Source organism: Dermacentor variabilis, chromosome 11 (assembly GCF_050947875.1).
Source record: "Dermacentor variabilis isolate Ectoservices chromosome 11, ASM5094787v1, whole genome shotgun sequence".
Lineage (NCBI taxonomy): Eukaryota > Metazoa > Arthropoda > Arachnida > Ixodida > Ixodidae > Dermacentor > Dermacentor variabilis.
Window position 1 is genome coordinate 17054248 of NC_134578.1, and position 22256 is coordinate 17076503.

Genomic DNA, 22256 nt, shown 5'->3' on the forward strand with positions numbered 1-22256 from the left:
GAGGCCTGTGTACCGTATACACTAGGAGCTCAAAATTAATCCGGACAAACCAACAATGAATAATTTCAAAGGCGTGTTTATTTCAACCTTCACTCTTATCGTACAAAAAAGAATGTCAAACCAAAACTCATTTCAAAGCTCTGAAATTGTGCCTTACTTTGGTCACAGCTTTCGGTCCACAAAATGTGGTTTCCCTTATAGTACAGCCTCGCGAAATGCCTTTACCATCCCAATAAAGGAGAAAAAGAGAACTGGACTCGGGACACCTATCACATTTCAAAAGTTTCACAATACAAAATATTTGGGCCCTAAGAGCAAAATGACAGGTAATACAAAGACCCCCATGGTCCCTACACCTCTAGTCGAAACACACCTGCCACAACTGAGCCACGTATAAACATAACTACGGTAGCGCATTGGTTTTTCCCAATGCAATCGTTTTTCGTCGCAAGTGCCTACACTAAACATGGCAAAACCTTTGTTTAAAATATGCTGAAGCAGCTTGTCGCTTCAGCAAAATACACAAATTCTAAAATATACCTGTCTGAAAAAAAATGTGCAACATGCAGTGTTCCCATGCGACACATAGTAATTCATGTCACCTGGATTAACTGTCAACTAAAAACAAGCTAGCAGAAAAGATGACTGTCAGCTCAACAAGTTTCCATACTCTTAACTATAAGTCCTCAAAAAGCAGTACTCACACATTGCAAGATTCAATTGAAAAGTTCTTACTCATATTCTAAAAAAATATGAAAGCACAATGCTACACACACTGCACTAAGCTATGTGGTAAAAGCCTGCACTTTACAATGCCACATTCAGAATGAAAGTGCTAGAACGCTAGCAGTCTTTGCCAAGTTACGCACAATTCATTTAGAAGATTTTTTTAAGTTTAATGAACACATACCATCTCTTTACTTGGTGAACTCAGAGAATTGCTCAGCTCTTATAAAATATTCTGGGAACAATAAGGGGCCTCCCAATAAATAGCCCAAAGAAACACTTAGCAATGATATGAGACTTGGGAATGAATGCCAATGTAAAATGCCCTAAGGTAGCAGAAAAAAAGTCCATTAAGCAGGATCTTCATAAGTATTTGCCATAAAAACGTTCCAAGCCGATCCAAAAGACGGAACTGAGCTGAAACATTCGGTATTGGTGCCCTGGTACAGCAGAACCTCATTATAGCAACGGTCAACACAAAAAGATCTGCTATATCCAATATTCATTATAAGCATATGATCATTATACAAACGTCTTGGCAAAAAACATTTTAGATTTACTTTGGCATATCAGATAATTTGTTATATCATTGCTATATTGAGATTTGACTGTATTGCTTTCTATTCGACAATGAATGCCAACATTTTCTGTTTGGCTGCATTGCAATCAGAAAAAGTATAATAGACTGTACAGCACTGTAGCATACATATCTGCACACCTTCAAGCACTTAGTACCACTTGAAAACAAAACTTACAGGTTGCAACATGCAAGCAAGTACAAGGTTAATTTCCAATGCATATTCAGCAATAAAATTAAAAATAAGATAAAATGTACACTGATTGACACATTCAAACAAACAGCTCAATCATGTTCCATGTTAACAATCACCTGCGGACATGGCCCAAAATAGCCTAGCAAACTAGTACTGTCGTCTATTGGCATAGCCACAACATAGCTAATCTTTCGTGTTGGTAACTTTGCTTTCACCTTGAACTACTACCAATTCTAAAAATTCTGTTCCATGAACTACCTGAAGAACCAGGCAAGTATACAAGCCAAATGCACGGGCACAGTTGGCCTCCATTAATTTGACGTTAGATTAACTTTATGTTCTTTTCAACTCAACCCTGTTTCAATGCACCAAAAGGTGCTCACGCTTTTTAAAACACTTCATTTAATTCAAATATTGTGTAAGGCAAATTTGTGCATCCCGATGGGGTAATATTATTGAAGTTGTCAGTACTACACTCTGAAATTAGATCTCCATGCAGGAAGTGAGCTATTTTGAGCCTAGTCAATAAGGAAAGTCGGGCCAGTTATAACATCTGATTCCTTAGCAAGTTATAACTCAGAACTGCTGTTTAGCTGTTTGCTGAAACATGTGGTTCACTATACATACAGCCCAGTGAGTCGAGGCTCTGTAGATTTCATAGATGCACACCTGACCACAAAAAAGTTTTGGAGCATGCAGTTTATGAAAAATTTTCAATTCTGTTGCTGTTTTAACAGGTGAGGAACTGAAGCTTGGAATTTGACAGTGCTATGTTGAAGTGCTGGGTTTACAAAAGCAACAGAAAAATTTTAATTTGATTAAATTTGGAAGGTATAAACCATTAGAAGGTGATTTTACAAGAATAAAAAAATAAAGAAAATGTAGACTATCTTTTTTTCAGTAATAAAAAATCTTATAGCCAGAGTTGCTGCATTTGTCTGCAAAAGGCAGCACTGTCACGGCCCAACTGAAGTTGAAACCCAAATGAAGCACCCACCCATCAATGTAACCAAGTTATTTTTGTACCGTTTTTGGTACATTCCTGCAAAAAACACATCTTGCTACAGCCTATACTATGCACATTTAGTTAACCTTTTATACTTTTACTTTTTCTGTTACTTTATGATCTGAATACAGCACACCTCTCCCTTTCAGGCGTGAACACATCGGCTACGGCCAAATTTTATTCCTTCCCAGATGCCACGCTCCAAGAAACTTTTATGGTGAGGAGTACATACACACTTGCAAACATTTCCAACAACCCACACTCAATGATGCACACAAACTCATTACAATATTCAATGCCCAACTGCTTGGCTGCATCCTCTCTCGCACATGAAGAGCACACAATCAATGAAAAAAACATTTTCCCACTTTTCCTCATAAAAGAATTTCACATACTCATCCCCTATCTCAAAAAAGCAATTAGAAAGTAATAAATTGGAAAAATAAATCGAGTAGAAAGGGTGGTGACATTTCACAAGAAAGCCTGATCCTGTTCATCACAAAACATGGCATTCAAGCACAGCTTCCGACATAAGCACCATTTATGCCATATCTGATGCGCAAAAGAAAATATGTATATTGTTGCTGCCTCCTAACAAGAAAGAGCTCTTCGCTTTTAGCTTACTGCCTTGCCATTTGCATTTTCGACAGTATGTCTGACAACCTTTCAACACAACACAAAAACGACACCCTGAAGAAGCAGATCTAGCATAAACAGCAAATTGCAGTAGAAAATTGTTGATTACACTCCTTGCTCATACTCATTTTCCCAGTTCATGTTTGCAGCAGAGAACAAGGAAAATAACCCATTTGGATCGTAGGTCTGTAGATTGTATCGTATAAAATATGCGAGGATATCAAGTGTGGCATTATACGCGCTTGTCAGTGAAATAATTAGCATTCTTAGGAAGGGAATCTTCTGAAAGTAGATTATTCACAAAGCGAATATGGTTCTCTACCTCATCAGATGCACAGTACCTGCTATGTGTAAAAACGATCACGGTATTTCAAAATAATTGTTAGTGCCATGTGTGTACTACAGCAGAACCTCACTGACAAAATCCCATTTCGTTCAATTTCTTGGCGCCAATGTTTGTGATCGAGAACACAATAAATGACCCAATACAGTTACGCTTCTCTTTTGCCACTTAATACATCCCCGGAAAACACTATCTTTCGGTACGAACGTTCAGTTCATCACCAAAGCACAGCCGAATTATATGTTTTCTGGTCATTAGATTACATGCAAACGAAAAACGGTGAGGCATGTGCAATTGGGAGCTGTAGATGCCCACCACAGCAGCTTGCCCATAGTGCTCGCCCACATGTGTCACGCGAAAATGCTGGCACTCACTTCTTTGCTCTTCAGGCACTAGCAAATCTCATTGCGAGTTCTCGCACACTGCATACACAACTATCGCCGCCAACCCAACTGCTATAAGCATCTTTACTTATCTGTTTCACAACACATGTGGCATAGTGCCGTTGGAAGCGTACTGCATGCTTTCAATACGCAATAACCCAAACATGCCACTGTTCCCGGCTGCAGGCAATACGGACTGAGCTTCATGTTTCGACCTGGCAGCATCGTGTTCAGGCATCGCCCACCAGCTCAATTTCATTTGTTTCTCACTGTCGCCGTTTTAAAACACTACGCGATAGGAAAACAAAGCACTTCTTGGGTCGCTCAGGCCTCACCATGCGCATCAAGTGATGTATGATTTGTAACAATTTGTGCAATGCTTCACATTACGTAGATGCCAACTACAGTTGAGTCTGCCAAATTTTTTAGCGACTTCTGATCATACATTTTCCCAGTTCGCACACTCCTTTCTTGAATTTTTTTTTTTTCAGAATGTATGAACGAGGTTCTACTGTATTTTGTTTCTTTCTGTCCTCATTGTACATAGCGCATTAGTACTAATGGCACCACCTTCAGACCCAAATACTACTTTGAGTAAAATTTTTCAGTTACGCTTTTTTTTCAAAGTAACAACTTTTGCTTTTTTGCATCATTTTCAAACGTGTTGGTGATGTTCTGCTGTGCATGGTTTGATAACTTCCACTGGACAAGGTAGCCAAATAGTACTACGCATGGCATAAACTGCACACAATTGTAGGCCACACAAACGTAAAAAAAAAAAATTTTGAATGAGTGTGCTCTAGTTCAATACAATATCAGCCGGCTCATAATATAAGGGACTCTGAGACAATCTATCTGGTATAACAAGCTAGAAGCTGTGAACTGAACCAAGCAGTTTCATTTTAAAGGCACCTGTTTTTCATTCTATGGACATATGCTTACTTTCACTGAACATTTGCCTTGCACCTGCTTGCCTGCATGCTTTATCATGTCATAATATCCTAACAATCTCATCATTTCAGTACTAGTGGAGGACGACATTCAGTACTACTGAAGGAACCATGAATGGTGTTGAAATAACAGGCAAAGTGGCAGATTTTCAGTAATAAAGCGTGCAAACTATTTCAAGTTAAAATTTCACGTGATGCTGAATATATATAATAAATTCTTTTAAGACACTCAAGAGAAAAAGCGCATCAGTTTAGATTAATAAAATATTTTTAAGAACTCTAGTTTCGTTGATGTTGAAATAATAGGTTGATTATTAAAGAGAAAATGAAGGTGAAAGATTCATTTTCAAATTTTGTGCTGGAAACCCCAGGTCGGCACCCCAGAGTGACGTCACAGATGACAAAGTAATTTCTATGCATTTTGGCCATTGTGGTTCAGTAAAAGTTTATGAAACTTCCTAAGGTTCAGTCTTTGGCTCTTTCGGAATACGTAATTCATTTTTACGACTAAAAGCTTAACTACGTTTTAGGAGATGGTGTTGACATTCATGACGTCATGGCTAGCTAGCATGGAAATTTTCAGGAGGCTTTGCACCAGTTATGTTTTTAGAATTTTTTCTGTATAAAGAACCATATTCTCACAGTAAGAGCAGATTTTGTGATATTGTGGAAGGGCAATTTACTAACCCATCACAAATATATTTGCTATTTAGTGTCCCTCGTAGACACATCCGAAAAAAAGAAGCCTGGCTTAAATACATCTGGAACATTTTATTATGTTGCATTGTCTAGTGTGTTCATTTATCGAAGTATAATAATATGCACTATAATAAAGGAAACAGGGTTTTACTGACTGATATACATATATTTTGCTGATATTATACTGGTTGAAAATATATATATATATATATATATTCAGCCAGAAATAAATAATAAAAAAAGAACCTACAGTCTCAAATTTGCCCCTGCGAACTACACAGCCCAGAAAATATGGTAAATGGCAAGGTCTAGCAATATGTTGCTTCTGTTCCTGTGCTTTTGTGTGGCTGTCTAACCTAACCTAACTGCTGCCAACACGTAAAGAATGGTAAAAATTTTGATTTGATGGATCCAGCTTGCAAGACCAATCTACAGACACTTAAAAATAAATAAGAAAGAACTGGTCATATGTTGGGAGCAGTATGCATTCTATAATGAACTGCAATACATGTCACTCAAGTTGAACTCAACAAGAAAGCAAGAATGGTAGAGAAAAACGAATTTGCCCTAAGAAAATGCGACTTACAATGCAGAGGAATGTATACTTTAACACCCCAAAGGTGAAAAAGGAATTGGCGTGCAATAGGGCAATACGTAGAGGAAACCAATCAAAACCGTGAACCCAGACAGGATCTAGGTGTGACTGATAAAAAGAAACCAAGTTTTTCTGAAAGTATGTATTACAACAAATACAATAAGCCTCAATGTACAACTGCCTCTACAATGACCAATTAACAACTGCCTCAATCAGTGCTGCTATTTCACCGCTTAAGATGCCCTCAACACAGCAAGTGGCCAATGCCTGGTACTATTAACGTAACTAGCTCAACTAAAACAATCTTTATCGGCTTTCTTGTGATAGGGATAAAGTTTATAAGCTATTTTGGAGTAGCGATATGATAGGCTCCCAATGCTGCCCATCAAGAAACATCTTAAACCTCAGCCGTTACTTCCTCCCAGTTAAGAAACAACCAAAACATGGAGTTGATGAAGCCAATTATTCCACACTGGTGGCAGGGTCCAAAACGCCCTGTGACTTCCAAAAGTTTGCTATTATACAACCACTTGAGAAATGGCTTGCAATTTGGCTGTCGTTGGCTCACGGTCAGCCCGGAGCTGCTGCTAGACTTGGAGAACGATACCAGCAGCTGACACGTTGTCCCCGCCTCCACCAGTATGGAGGACCTTGGTGCACACCAGTACAGGTGCCACGCAGATCTCGAAGTCCCGCTCCTGCCAGCAGGCGACGGGCCGTTCGTTGTTGAATGGTATGCGCCGACCACCATTGCCACGGCTTGTTGTGAACGAGTCGTCCATGATTACCCGCGCATGTGTTGTGTCAATGTCGTGCGAGCCACAAGTGTAACGGTGGGCAGTGAGCGCCGCCTTCGCGGCCGCGGCGAGCGAGTTCTTCCACGGCGAGTCGTTGGCGACGAGGATAGCCTGGAAGGCAAGCGTGTGGATGTGTAGGCGGGTGAGCGGCCTCCGACCTTCGTCACCTGGATTGGTGCTGCCTTTCTTCGGAGAATTTGCCTTCAGCAACCTGCGCATTAACAAAGAGTGTAACTTTGTTAGCACATAAGGAGCTTGAACTGAATTGAAATCGGGAGGGAACGCAAAGCCAGTGCTATAACCACCGTACAGTCAACGACCAATGTTTCGGGCATGCCTGACAATCTGGATGCCTTCCTGGCACCATCATATATCCCTTTCGAGCCAATGTATAAGGACATCCAAAATTTCAGACACTAAAACCTTTTGCCATCCAATTTTTCAGACTTTCTGCCGTGACTGGAGGTCTCAAACGGCATCGAGACCACCACCGCCACAATTTGATTATCTCCGTCTTGAACCAGCGCTCTCGTGCACTGATCCGTTATCTGCCATAGTACTGTAATTATTTGATTGTAACGTTATCTTTTTCCAGGTTTTCATGGCTTGAAGTTGACCCTCACACTGCAAATACCAAAATTCAAGTCAACTAAGATATGTTGCAATGCATGCAATTCGAATAGTTGATGCCAGTTTTGGCCATTTCACGATCTATGTTGGCAACTTCTGCCTATGAATCCAAATCCAAGTCTAGCACAAGTTTAAATGTTTCTTTGTTTTTATATGTACTGGCACTTCGCATTGATTCTTGTCACAATCTTTTTCTGTGCTCTCTACATCTCGTCTACGATGGCAACGCGTCGCACTCAGTGTGATGGTTGATTTAAAAGGAAAGCCATTTTGATGTCCGAAGAGATTGGTAACTCAGCTGCTGCTTGATGCCTCGATCTCAATAACTTGACCATCTGCAGATTGCGTCTCCAGCAGGAGGTGCTCTTCCAGTGCTCTTCCAGTTCCAAGTGTCTTGTGGGTGGGGGCAAAGGTTTATGCAAAGAAACGGCTTTTCTCTTCGGCCAATGTCTATATGAAAGAAGCTGCTGGAAAATTTCGAATCAAAGCTACTGAAATTCCATAGTGCCATGATTTAACTGCACTGTTCGCCAAGCATGCAACTGGGGCACAGTGGCAATGCAGATTAAACGGCTGTATACCTCGCCATGCTGATGGCCAGGAATATTCACAGCATTGGTGCCGCATAAGTCTGCATTAGGACTACTAGGCATGAAAAGGCAAAGTTGACTGTCATGCTGGCGTGCCTGGCAGATTCTGAAAGAAACCTTCTTCAGGAATGTGGTTGTTCGCTGTTGGAAAGAGGAGTGAATGGATGCATCACCAGTTCTTAATGGGGTTAAGAAGGCGCCAGCGACCAGGTGCTCTTCACCCTACGTCTATCTTGGTATTGGACTCGTTTCACGGGTACGTGACCTCCAAGTTGAAGAAGCTGGCACCCCCTGTGGTTGCTCAGTGGCTATGGTGTTAGGCTGCTGAGCACGAGGTCGCGGGATCGAATTCCGGCCACTGCAGTGGCATTTCGATGGAGGCGAAATGCGAAAACACCCGTGTGCTTGGATTTAGGTGCACGTTAAAGAACCCCAGGTGGTCGAAATTTCCGGAGTCCTCCACTATGGCGTGCCTCATAATCAGAAAGTGGTTTTGGCACATAAAACCCCATAATTCAAGAAGCTCGCAGAAACAAAGGCGCACTTTCCCATCATTCCTTGCGGGATGACACCCGTTCTCCAACAACTGGATGTGCAGCTAAACAAGCCCTTTAAGGACAGGATAAGGAAGATGTACACTGACTGGATCCACGAAGGTCAGGCCCTGACACAATTGGGAAGGGTAAAGCACCTGAGCGCATTGCAGATTGCCGAATGGATGTATGCCATGTGGTACGACCTCCCTCATGATATGGTTACTCATGCTTCAAAAAATGCTTCATATTCAGAGTGTGCAATTATTCAAAAATTTTGAATATTATCGAATAGTATATCTTTAAACTTGTATTCGATATCTAGGTACTAAATATATTCAAGTATTCGAAATGAATTGAACATAATGCTGCCTGCACGAGAGCAAATACGGTTCTTTGCGTTTGTTTCCCTGTAATGTAAAAATATGTGTCCAGGTCTTGTGCTGAATTTAGTGACAATTTCGTGCTGCGAGTGAAATTTCGCTGCAAAACAGGTTTAGCCACTAGACGTCTAAGCTTTGCCGGAAAGCCAGCCTCTCAGTAGCAAGGGGCACAAGATTGTAGACAGTGAGGGTGCACTCTTTTGCAGGTGCCACCTACAATCCGTGCTTATTGCTTGACAGCAAATGCGATGAGCAACAGCTGGCGCAGGATCAAGTGCTTCTGAGTTCACGGGCAACTGATGCAGTATAACAAGGCACAAGTTGGCAAGAACAGACAGCTAGTGGGAATCGCTCAACTTTTCAAGCTAACCATGATCCAAATACACAATCTTTTAGTATAACAGCTTACTTCTGTATAATTCTTTACCAATGACAATGTAATTGCGATGTTCAAACGTGTCAAAATAACTCAACTTGCTAATTAAATGCATGTGAATATAATTATTCAATACGCGATTTGGTTTCGAATTTTTTTAACTTGACTTTTTTAATGAGTCGCATTCCCCGAACCCATTTTCACTTCTGAACCCAATTGTAATGCGTACATGAATTTGGGGGACATAATTAGAGGAAAAAAGCGCACTTTAGAATCGTGCAAATATGGTACCTTTGTTATGTCCGATATTTGTTTTGAGCATATTATACTTGTTATACACTGATATTAACGACAAACATTTTCTTTTACTTCGTTATTTGCAATAATTCTTTATATTTATGCTCCTTACATGCTAGTATTGGCGAGAGGCATTTTTAGACTTGCTTTGTTATATCCGATAATTCGCCTTATGTGCATTAGTTATATATATATAGGTTTAGTTTAATTGTACTTGAACAGAATACCAAAGGAAAATACATAGTCAAGCTAGATCAACAGGTTATTTGCCTAGAAGGCTATCGCATGTCTCAGTGTGCCAGTAAATCAATTTGCTGCATTAACAACTACCGCTGAAAGTTGAGCTGCCACTCCTCAATATGAACCAGTCATGCAAAAATGGATGAGTCGACATAACCTCCCTCTATGCTGCTCTGTCATAAGAGAGATCACATAAGAGCTACTACAGTTCACAGCAGGTGGCAACACTACAATCTCCCATTTTCGTCATTTTCTCCCATATAAAAGCTCCTTTATGGCTACGAATCATGAATTATTACGGAAGCCTAATCTCTAGATGTAGCTCCATTTGATATCTCCTATAATAAGTAGCCCCAACCATGAACAAAACTAAGCTTTTCAACAGTCACACAAAGTGCTTAGGAACCAGCTTGAACTGAGGTTGTCCGAAACTCACTCGTAGACGTCGCGCATGGCGTCGAGAACGGTGGCGACCCGGGGGTACGAGTCGGAAACGTACGAGACGTTGCCGTACTTGAGGATGCTCAGCAGGTTGGGCAGCTCCTGCTCGTTCATGCCCAGTGAGTCGGCGTACGGCAGCACGTGCTCGACCAGCTCGTGCAGCAGTGACGTGTCCGTGTATGAGGCCATCTCAAAGTGCAGCGGCACGGACTGGTCAGTGCGCTTCATCAGGTTTTGGACTTCACGGACGTGCTTCTGTCTCTGGCCTTTAAGAAGAAAAACAAACAAATTGACCATTCAAAATATGCATTGCTGCAAACATGAAACATAAGTTGTCCAACTCTTACATTAAAATACAATAACAATGATAAATAAAAAGTTTGCCAGTATGTTGCGGGTAAAGTACACAGAAACAGCTCAGATCCAACATCTTCAACACCAAACAAGAAATGTTCATCTTGTCCAGCGCATACTCGTGGTAGAAGGCTCATAGAATATGGCATGAGGCAATGTTAATCAATAGGTCAATCAATATATTTTGTCATTTACACAAATAAATGGAATTGTGTGGGCCATGTAATGTGTAGGATAGATAACCAGTTGTCTATTAGAGCTACAAAATGGGTGCCAATGGCATGGAAGTGGAGACAAGGATGGCGACAGCAGGAAAATAGGTCAGCCGATTGGAAAATGGCACGAAATGGAGTCAGCCAATCAGAAATTTCAGATATTGAGGACTGCGGGGAGAGGTCTTTGTTTTCCATGTGTTTATGACACTGATAAGAATGATAAGTTAAGAGCCACAATAAACAGCTTGAAGTCTTAGCCCGTTTGAAAAAAGCTCCGATGACGTGACAAGAAAAAAAAAAACTGTTGCTTGTCCGCAATATTTGCATTATGGAAAGTGAAATCTTATGAAGCGAATATGCAGCTTAATTAGGACTAGAATTATCAGACATGAACACAATTCTGGGCACTAAAATGTTCATGAGAAAAATTGTTCATACAAAATGTTCATAGCAAAATTGTAGCATGATACTGACAGACACGAGAAGGAGCAACGAGTATGAAGGTAACAGAGCAGCACATAAGAGAATTTAAATTTATATCACTGAATGAATCAGTAATGCTATTTTATTCCACTTCTACAAAAGCACTAAAATGGCCTGAATCTGACGGCCATCAAACATTACACTGAAATAAGTGAAATCAAACATGTGGTCAAAAAAAAAAAAAAAGAATAAGCTCAAATCAGACATGATATAACAAAGGGCCATAAAGCAGCACAATATAAGTAAATGAACCCTGATAACCTGACAAAAAATGTCCATTTTATCCGAAGTCCACAATATCCGAAACGTCTGACTTCTGAAAATTTCACCGCGATGTCTAACAACGTTATTGCAAAGAGAGTGATGAACGCCCAAAGTAAAAAACAAACAAAAGAAGTTGCAGTTTCGCCCAAAAGGCGAAGCATTGATTGCAACAGCAAATTAAGCAAGATAAGCGCGGCAGCAGCAGCGAGCGAATTGATCTCTATGCTGTCTGTCGCTTCAGCACGAACTAAACGTTGAAAGCACAGCGCATACGAAGCTACCGGCACTGGGTGCACACTTTGTTCACATCGCAGATCACTTTCAAGATGAGGCGGCCGCTCCGGAACCAGGAGCCATCAGAGTAGAACCACCCTCTCTTGTCTCCCCCCATCTCCTGTGCCTTGCTCGCGAAAGAAAACATCGCGTTTCTGCTCCACCTTCCTCTCTCTCGAGTGTGATATTGAGCTGCGATCATCAACTGGCCCTCGCAAGTCAGTTGTCAGCCCGTGTCGACACGGCAAAACTATGTTTTTCAGCTAATTTCATCCGCTGTAGCGCGGTCCACTAAAAATGAACTTTATTGCATTAACTAAATAGGTAGAACAAACTAAGGCTGAAATATGATCCGTTATATTCGAAAGTCTGTTGTAACAAGCGTAGACTGTACAGTAACTGAAAAAGTTCAAGGCACACTAAATTGCATGTATTTGCGCACTAATTATCTTCAACAGCTATGCAAAACCAACTAGCCCAACAGTTAGCACTCCTTAATTGTACATCAAAGGAAGATTGCTTCCCAGTGGACCCACCAAGGTATGCCGCTGGGACCACTTGTTGGCTATAGAGGCTACAGAGTCTCCAAATGTTATAGCACAGCACCTGGAAGGGGTGTGGCGGTGCGCATAAAAGCCGTTGGTGGCACCTGAAGTGATTACTTTAGCAGCAAAATGTGTACCGTTATAATATTGTGAACACTGAAAGAAGAGACGGGATGCAAAATGAAATAATTTGGATGTGCTCGATCATTCAGACAGCTTTGTGGCACCGCCACTGATGCCACAGGCTCCGACTTAATCTATTAAGAACGAAGAGAAGTTTGGACGCCTCCATAGCGCGCCATTTCATAATTCAGACTCTGCCTGCACATCCATGTGGTAATTTAGCTACCGAGTCAAGCAAAAAGAGCTACATTTTTGTCTTGGTACTGTAAGCTGCTGGCTTGGTGGGAGAATAGATCACGGTAGCTGGATTGTTGTCGGCGTCTTCTCGAATCCAAAATGAGAGAAACCTAGTCGATCCAGTAATCACTGGCTGCCCCCAAAACACAGGGCAAATCGAGCCAGGCCGCTAAGTTCTAAAAGCTCCATCTGCGGTTTGCCGTGCCAGTTCCATGCGTCCGGATTGATCACGGGCAAATTTGATTGACATTATAAATTTTTGTCTATCAGTATTACCAAGCACCTAGAAGTGGCACCAACTTCACCCTTGATGTTTGCACCAAATGCAGCGCTGGACAACAACTGTTGCGAAGAAACAGTTATTGAAACAGTTAACTTCTGTTATGCGACCATGGGTTGGAGATTAGGTGCATGCATTAACCGTACTTTCATGTATCTGTAGCAACAGCATGACAACAGCGGAACTATTACAGATTGACTGGGTAGCAGGCAAGTGTAGTACACATAGCAACACATTGACGCATTCTTTTGGCCCCTTACGAAATAAAGTTACTCATATTCTGGAAAACCTGATATTTTCAACTCCGAAGATTCTGACTTTCTGGTGGTGCCCGTCTAGTTCGAATTATCGGTTGGTTACTTTATGAGAACAAACAATTTTGCAGTGATATACCAACACTGTCAGCTCCATAATGCTGCCCATAGAGAAAACCATAAAGATACCTACACCATGCCTACCTTTTTCAAATGGAAAGTTATCCATCATCTGAAGTGCAGACACAACCAACAGCTTCGGCTTGAATTTTTCAAGCTCCGGCACAAAGCTTTCGATGGAGGCCAACTTGGGATTGGTGTGGTCATTGTGAATTATGAACCTGGGGCAGAGTTAGCAGCAAACAAGTCAATGCCAAAGGACGAAGGGAAAAGAAAAAAATGCACGGCATGTGATTTGGACCATTTCTTTATTATTTTTTTATTAAGATGGTCCCACAGCACAATTAATGCTGGAGTCCCAAAGCTGAAAAATGAATCCTGTGCAGGGCACACAAATAACAAGGGGCTCAATTTTTTTAAATGCAGTAAGCATTCTTAGCATACCCAAACCAATTTTCTTTCCGTCTATGCAGCTATCCACCTATCTCACCACAAATATGGGCTGATACCAAAGATAGTGCTGTCCAAGAATGTGGGCCATTTGTGTATTGGCACTGGGAATGTGCTACTCTTCAATGAACCTCTTTGATGCAAACTTAGGCCACTGGGTATTTGCCATGGGATGTGTGCAACCCTTCAAAGACAAAAAAAAAAAAAATTAACCATACAATTTTCCAGTACTGTGCGCAACCGAACCCGCATCATATATATTCAAACAATGTTGTTTAAACATATATTCACACACGCACCAAGCGCAGACTTCGTTTGCGGTGATGCCAGTAGATGGCCCAGCCTGTCCAGAGGAAAGCGCAAGGGCAGAATCCGGCCACAATACAATCCTAGTACATGACATGTTTTGGCAGTGGCAATACAGTGTCTCGCTACATTGCCTCGATGCTAATCGCATTAAAGTCGGCAGTCATCCTGAGATGGGGGGGGGGGGGGGGCCTTGTGCTGGAAAAGTTTTTAGACTTTCATTTCCCTTCTATACATTACTTCCACACTTCAACTGACAACACAGTTGATTTCCTCAATGCCTTTGTGGGCTTCCCCGTTTCTTGGCTACATACAAATTACAAGGCAGGAAAGACATAAGCACTGCCTGCACCTCCCTTTAGCTCTTTACTCATTGTTGTCATAAAGTTTAATCAAGAGTAGGATGAGGACGTCTCCCACTAATCTCCGATTACTCCTGTCTTCTATCAGCTGACTCCCATCCATCCTATGCCAGCGAATTTCCTAATTTCATCACACTCTGTACTCCTCAACTGTGCTTCCCTTCCCTTGGCGCCGATTCAGTAACTCTGAGAGACCATTGGTTATCTGCCCTTCGCATTGCACAATCTGTAGAAATCTGCACCTTAATATTAATTTCACCCAGAATATCAGCTACCTCTGTCTTCTCCCTGTTATACCCTGCTCTCTCCCCGTGTCCTAAAGTCACGCTTCCAATTCTTTGTTCTATTGCTTGTTGTGCAGTCTCTAGCTTTTTTCAAACTTTTTTTTTTTTGTTAACCGCTTATATTTTGCCCCACATGTTAGCACTAGTTGAATGCAATGATTGTACACTTTTCAAAGACAGTGATAAGCTGTCGGACATGCCTTAGATGCATCGGCTGTATGCATCCACATGAAATTTGATAACCTTTTCCCTCGGATATATTAAATTGCCCAGTAAGAAACCGAGATTCAGGCATCTGTTGCTCACCTGTTGGCACGCGGAGAGTGAAGATGACCCCACCGTTCGCCGGCCGGGTACTCGATGAGCAGGTGAACCTCGTCGTCGCTCACCTCCGGCCCCGCCACAGTTATGCCCTCCGGCAGCTCAGCACGCAGCTTGGGTGACATGTGAGCCCCAAGGAGCACTTCGCAGCCCTCGTAGGCAAAGCGTCGCGCCATCAAGGGCGCGTTGCCCCCAATGTGGAACTCGGCACTGTCGGCGCTCTTTGCCGCCTTGACGAGCTCAGCAAATAGCGTCGTGTTGGAAACAAATCGCCTGCAAGGAAGAAACAAAAAGCAGTGTATTCTTTCATGTGAAAGCCCCATTGTAAACACATATACAAAAGCAACAGACTCCCCAGCAGTTTCCAAACTGAATTTGGACATCACTTGATGCCACAGGCACTGCTAGTTTTTTTCCTTAACCCTTCAACGCCCAAAATCTGCGTCTACTGTTGAAAAAAAGATGTGTCAAACGTACTCTATTACATGAACTTAATGGAAACATTGAATGACAAATTGCGTTTTGAGAAAGACTGTTATTCTCACAACAAAAGGCTTCAACAATATTCTTTCACCACATGGCAACAAAACAAATGGAAAAAAAGGAAGTTGCTGTGATTTTTGGTGCGTCGTAGCAATTTTTCAATTTTGACTTCTGTTCTCATTATTGCTGTTCATTGTTGTATCTTGCATTGCGCTCTGTATTTCCCCTCCTGATTAGGCCCTGTGGCCTGCAGTATTTTTGGCACTATAAAGGGACACTAAATAAAAACAGTTGATCAGTTCAGAGTGATAAACCATTGCTTCATAACCCTACCATCATCGAATTTGCGGCGAGAGTTTGACATTTTTTTTTTCTATTGTGATCAAAGTTTTTTGAACATCGCACCATAGCCCCAGCACATCAGTGTGACATAATCGTTTTCAAAGTATGTTTTCCTATTTGAGCCGCTGCAGCTCATGAAAGCTCCTTAAGCTTGCTAAGTTCACTCTTTGGTTTCTTTAGAGTACAGTGTAGTCAATTCTTAGCAATAAAAGATTAACTAGCGATGAGGGCTGAATGCAAAAACGCGCGTGCACATTGCATTGAATGCAAGTTAAATAACTCCAGGCGGTTAAAAGTAACCAACAGCTTCCCTCTAGGGCGTTCTTCATAATTGTATTGTAGTTTTGGCACGTGAAACCCCAAAATTTATCTAACTTCAAGTTAACTTGGCTCAAGTAAGCATCATCAAAATCGACAAGATAACAGTGAGTCTGTGCAGAAACTTCAAGGTGGCGTCATTGCATGTCTTTCGTTTTTGCATTTATTCTGGCTATTTAAGCTTCCTCTTACAGCAAGTGGCATTTTCAGCACTGTAGAAGCTCAATTCACTAATGCAATTCGCATTACTATTTTTAAAAGGAAGGCCTAAGGGCAACACAAAACAATTTTAGGCTAGTAATGGATTCTCCCGAGGCTTTTACAGTCAAACCTTGTTATAAAGAAACGGGATATAACAAAATAATGGACTTAATGAAGTAAGTGAAATTCCCAGTGAAACCCCCAGAGATTCACAGTGCAGTAAATGCAATAGTGGATATAACGGATTAATGGATATAACAAAGTACCTAATTCTGGCTCCCTCTTCAACTTTGACTTGACGAGGTTTTGCTCTATTCATTTGCTTGAAGAGAGGCTGATGAGACAGCGAAGGTTACCTTTCGTGAACTTCACGTAAAACCTCAACACCGATGCACCACTGCAACCTCAGATTTCAAAGCTTTTCTTCCTTTAATTTTTTTGTCTTTTATTTGGACGATTTTGTCACTGGAAAAGCTCTCAAAGCATGCAAAGTTGAGTTTGCAGTTCCTTTTACAGTGCAATGTAGTGCTTCTCTACCGATGAACAGTAGACACGTGTAGATGCTGTCAAAATCCATATTAATTCAGGCACCTGGTAGCATAAGCGTGTGATTGTCGACACCACCTCCATATTACGTCCATATGCATTGCCCAATATTTCATATTTTTGTTGAGTCATAGATTACACCAGTTTTGCAATCTACTACTGTATGATTTGCTATCAGCAGCAGCTCATTTTTATGTCCACTGCGGGATGAAGACCTCTACTACCAATCTCCAAATGGCCTTCTTGTACTAGACGATTCCAGCTTGTGCCTGAAAATTTCCCAATTTCGTCACCCCACCAATTTTCTGCTGTCCTCTATTGTGCCTCGCCCTACCCTTGGCACCTATTTTGTAACTCTAATGGTTCACTGGTTACCTACTATATGCGTTACATGGTCTGCCCAGCTCCCCTTTTTATACATGTCATCTAGAATATCGGCTATCCCCGTTAGCTCTCCAATTCACACTGATCTCCTCCTGTCTCTCAATGCTACACAAAACATTTCTCGTTCCATCGCTCTTTAAGCGGTCCTTAAGTTGTTTTCAAGCTTCTTTGACAATCTCCAAGCTTCAGCTCCATATGTTAGTACCAGTAGAATGCAGTGGTTGTACACCTTTCTTTTCAATGATACGGGTAAGCTTCCAGTCAAGAACTGACAGTGTCTGCCGTATGCAGTCCAACCCATTTTTATTCTGTGAATTTCCTTCTCATGGTCAGGATCCCCTGCGAGTAATCGACCTAGATAGACATACTCCTGTACAGACTCTAGAGGTTGCCTGGCAATCATGAATTCTTGTTCCCTGGCCAGGCTATTGAACAATAGCTATGCATATTAATCTTCAACCCCACTCTCGCACTTTCTTAATTAAGGTCCTCAATCATTTGTTTGCAATTCATCCCAAGTGTTGCCGAACATGACAATGTCATCTGCAAACTGAACATTAGGATGCTCGCTGTTGATCCTCACTCCTAAGCCTCCCCAGTAATAGCTTGAATACTTCTAAGCGTGCAGTGAATAGCATTGCAGATTGTGTCCTTGCCTAATCCCTTTCTTGATAGGCAACTTTCTACTTTTATTGCACGGAAACAAGGCAGTTGTGGAATCTATGTATATATTTCCTAAGATATTGCTGTGTCCTGCATTGCTATGATTTGCTATATAGTACATTAGGTGATAGCAGCTTGGCAGGAAATAATGAGCGACATTTACTGCATTTTCTACATGTGTAATTATTTATGAAGGATGCAAAAATAAAGATTTGTGATGAACATAGCTTAGTTAAAAGACGCACCTGCGCCCCTTGAGGAGCTCATATTTACTGTACTCATTCTATGACTGACTGTTATTTATTCTTGGACTTACAAGTGCACATATAGCGTGACGTTTTTAACCAAAGTGGTGACCACTTTTGAAAAGTGCAAAGGATTTGGCATGCAATGCACGGACACACAGAAGTGCTGAAGCTTTTCAACACATAAGGATTCACGTAAACGATAGGTGTCAGCTTATGTTTTAGTCAATGACAATGCTATGTGGGCGACAAAGAGTGTCAATGCCACCCGTTTTCTTGCAGCCTTGGACGGTAAAGTGAAGGCAAATATTTCTACCGTTTAGGATCGGTGTTAGTGATGGGTTAACGCAGCAGCAAAGAAAATAGGCTCTTGTACAACTTAGACAGTGACACAGTAACTGAAGGTTTTTAAAAAACTCCGTAAACGTTGCTTGACTGTCAGTGAGAGAGAGAAGACACCGCTCACAGCCAGAACAGGTCAGCTGCACAGGTGTTCACGTTGGACCTTTATCACCAGGCGGATAACCTCAACGGCCACTCGAATGATAGACGACGTGACACACCGAGCGCCGACAACGTGCCAACCCCCCGATAATGCGCTCGACGCAGCCTCAGTTGAAGTGCGTCAAAACCGAACCCAGAGCAAAACCACTATCAACCTTTGGGCTGCATAGATAACGGTAAAAGACAAAAGACCTGTAAGTCACCTTGTCGGCAGTGGGTGTTTCGACACACCTCTCTTTCATTTGAGCTTGAACAATTGGCTTCGTCGAACAAGTAGAACAAGTTAGCAAAAGTTGCACACGTAGAGTATGCAATAATCGCGGCAATTAACTGGCGTCTGAGCAGACGGCTCGAAAAATGCAGGAGACTATCCTGACAAATATCACAGTGGCATTTCAACTTAAACGCACGCGCACGTCGCTGCTAAGTCGGTCATGGCCGCAAGCGCTGATCAGAGCAATAAAACAACTACTGATGCCATCGAAGCTCTCTTGAACCTGCTAGGAAAGCACGATCGTGCAGAAAAAATAAGGGGCTAAACGAAACGGCAGCAAGCTGACGCACAGTCGGCACTAATCCGCGGGCGCTTCGCCAAGCGGAAATGTCGGTAGATAGCGTCAGCTGCGCATGTGCTTGCAGAAAAAGAAAACAAGGCAGTAAAACGATTTGTTTTGAATAAACGCCACGCAGGCAAAAAGGCGCAGTCATGACGCAGTGGGACGCTTTCAAACGATTTAACCAACTCAACCAAAAGACATAGAAACACCAGGAAAAAAACACGAAGAACGGCGTTTTCCTGTAACGGAACGTTTCTCCTGCATAATCAACTTACTCGGCCGCTGCCCCATGGCGGAAGTAGTAGGCGAAGACACGCTGAAGATCACGCTCGCTGTCGATGACATCGATGTGTTCCGGATCGTCGGGCGGCTCTATGTGCGCGAACAGTTCGGAACTCTGAACAATCAGGTCCTGACAGGAGCCGAAGCCGATGGCTATGCGGGTCTTGGGCGCCACGGAGACCTGACTCTCGGCTTTGAGCAGCCCGTCGAGTATTAGCTGCAGCCTCTCACGTAGAACGTCGTCGGCCTGTCTCTTGTAGTATATGGCGTAGAAAATGACTAGCACGGATATGAGGGTGGTCGCGGTCACGGTCCACTTGGACGTCGTGGTGCCTGCCATGGTGACGGCGAAGAATGCGGGCGTCGACGGGGAATTTTCTTTAGAAGCGAAGGCTGAGAATTTTCGAACGACCGACGGAGGCTAGCAGCCTCGGGCCGCTATGACGGATCACGTGATGCCTACAAACCAGTGAACTCCGTGACGTTTGTATAAACGCATGCTGAGCTCCTTCCGCGAGCAAAAAATAGTGCGGCGGATGCTTCTAGTGTAGTTTTCGTTTCGTTTTCATGGCGCGGCAAGTCGCGAATTTGCGCCGCTGCATTTGTGACCACGTAGAAGCGTTCGCACGAACCCAATTTTATAGAGCATGCTTGCCATTGACGCATGACTTTGTTATACCGCCCTACTAAAATCACCTTTGATGACTGCAGTATATAAATAAATAAATAAATATTAGTGCAACCACTGGGTAGGCGCTTTATTTGTAGTTTCAGTGGACTTCATTATGAATGTGTGCAACAGCTCAGGCAACACGCAAGAGAGGTTTACTGCAGCATATAAAAATGCGTTTATTTCAAAACGTATTGTGAACATATTTGAGCGCATTCCTGAAGGGGGGGGGGGGAATGTGCCATTGAGGCTATCCTCTTTTCCATGAACAGAACATTGCGGCCCTACTCATGGCGCGCATCTACCTCCGTCTGGGTCGTGTTAACCATAACTGATGATGAGGGGATCAGTTCACAAAAAAAGTTGCAGTTCCGCCCGAAAGGCGAAGCACCGATTGCGATAGCAAATTAGTAGATAGCTGTACGAAGTAACGACAGTAGTCTTATCGGCCGTATAAACTTGTAAATATTCGCTTTCTAACTAAATTAACAATGATAGAATGTGTAAGCGCGACTAAACGAAGATGTAGAAAGAGACACACAGGGACAACGCTGTCTTTATGTATCTGCTTCTTTATACGTCCTTTTTCAGTCGCACTTACACATTCTATCATGGATTCAAACCAACTAGCTCATCAACGTGTAACCTGCCGTGGTTGCTCAGTGGCTATGGTGTTAGGCGGCTGAGCACGAGGTCGCGGGATCGAATCCCGGCCACGGCGGCCGCATTTCGATGGGGGCGAAATTCGAAAACACCCGTGTACTTAGATTTAGGTGCACGTTAAAGAACCCCAGGTGGTCGAAATTTTCGGAGTCCCCCACTACGGCGTGCCTCATAATCAGAAAGTGATTTTGGCACGTAAAACCCAATATTTAATTTTTTTTCCATCACCGTGTATTAACTAAATTAACCAGCACGGTGTCGCGCGCGCACAGGTAAACATGAACACACCTCGCTCCATGAGCGCGGAAACTCGCTGTGAAAATTCTGGAGTGAGGAATCGCTGCAGCAGCAAGCGAATTGACCTCCATGCATGTCTCTCTTCAGCGAGAACGAAACGTCGAAAGCACAGCGCATACGAAGCTACCAGCACTACGCGCACTCTGCAAACGTCGCACATCGCTTTGAAGATGAGGCCCGCGCGGGCGCGCACTTTAGCCACGTCGCAGATCGCTTTCAAGACACTCGAGCGCCGGCAACGCCTCCCTACGGCTTCCGCCAAAGCGTCTACTACGGTGTCTGAGATTCGCGTGGCCAATGCCGCAGTAGACGCCGCGGTTGTCTCCACTCTGTACGGAGGGGCGGCGGGCGAGGAGGACAACGAGGCACCGTAGCAGCCGCCGGAGTAAAGCCGGAGAAGAACGCCTTTCGTCCCTCGCCTCACCAACACCCCTCACCCCTCTGCCTCGCGTGCCACAGGAGAGGGCACGCATCCGGGATGCGTTCCTCGGTCGCGCACGTGAGATTGAATCGCGTTCGCCGGCTCACCCTCACCATAGAGAAAGAAAAAGACTGCCCTCACATGCTTTCACTCGTACGGAACCTCGCGGCGACGGCAGAAATGCGCCTGGAGTGTCCGTATAATTGCTATCGCAATAAAATTCCACACACAGATAAGGATGGGACGAGCCCGAGCATAAAAACTTGGGAGGCATTTTTGCTCCTCACCAGGCCTTCGTATCACGAAGAGCTTCATTCCGAAAATATTGGGACTTGCTTGTCTAGGAAACGCATAAAACGCAACCCCCCCTTTTTTTTCTTTCCCTTCTCTCTCACTTCCATTATGTTACTA

At 42.9% G+C, this 22256-nt stretch overlaps 1 protein-coding gene across 1 annotated transcript; it reads right to left on the reverse strand.

The window, feature by feature from the left end:
* Positions 1-60: 60 nt before the first annotated feature.
* LOC142564929 (ADP-dependent glucokinase) lies at positions 61-20262 on the reverse strand. The gene is made up of 5 exons (XM_075676138.1): positions 19788-20262; positions 15255-15542; positions 13631-13767; positions 10394-10664; positions 61-7119 (listed from the first exon to the last, which is right to left on the reverse strand). The coding sequence occupies exons 1-5, from the start codon at positions 20132-20134 to the stop codon at positions 6699-6701; spliced, it is 1464 nt and encodes a 487-aa protein (XP_075532253.1). The 5' UTR covers positions 20135-20262; the 3' UTR covers positions 61-6698.
* Between the last annotated feature and the right edge of the window lie 1994 nt (positions 20263-22256).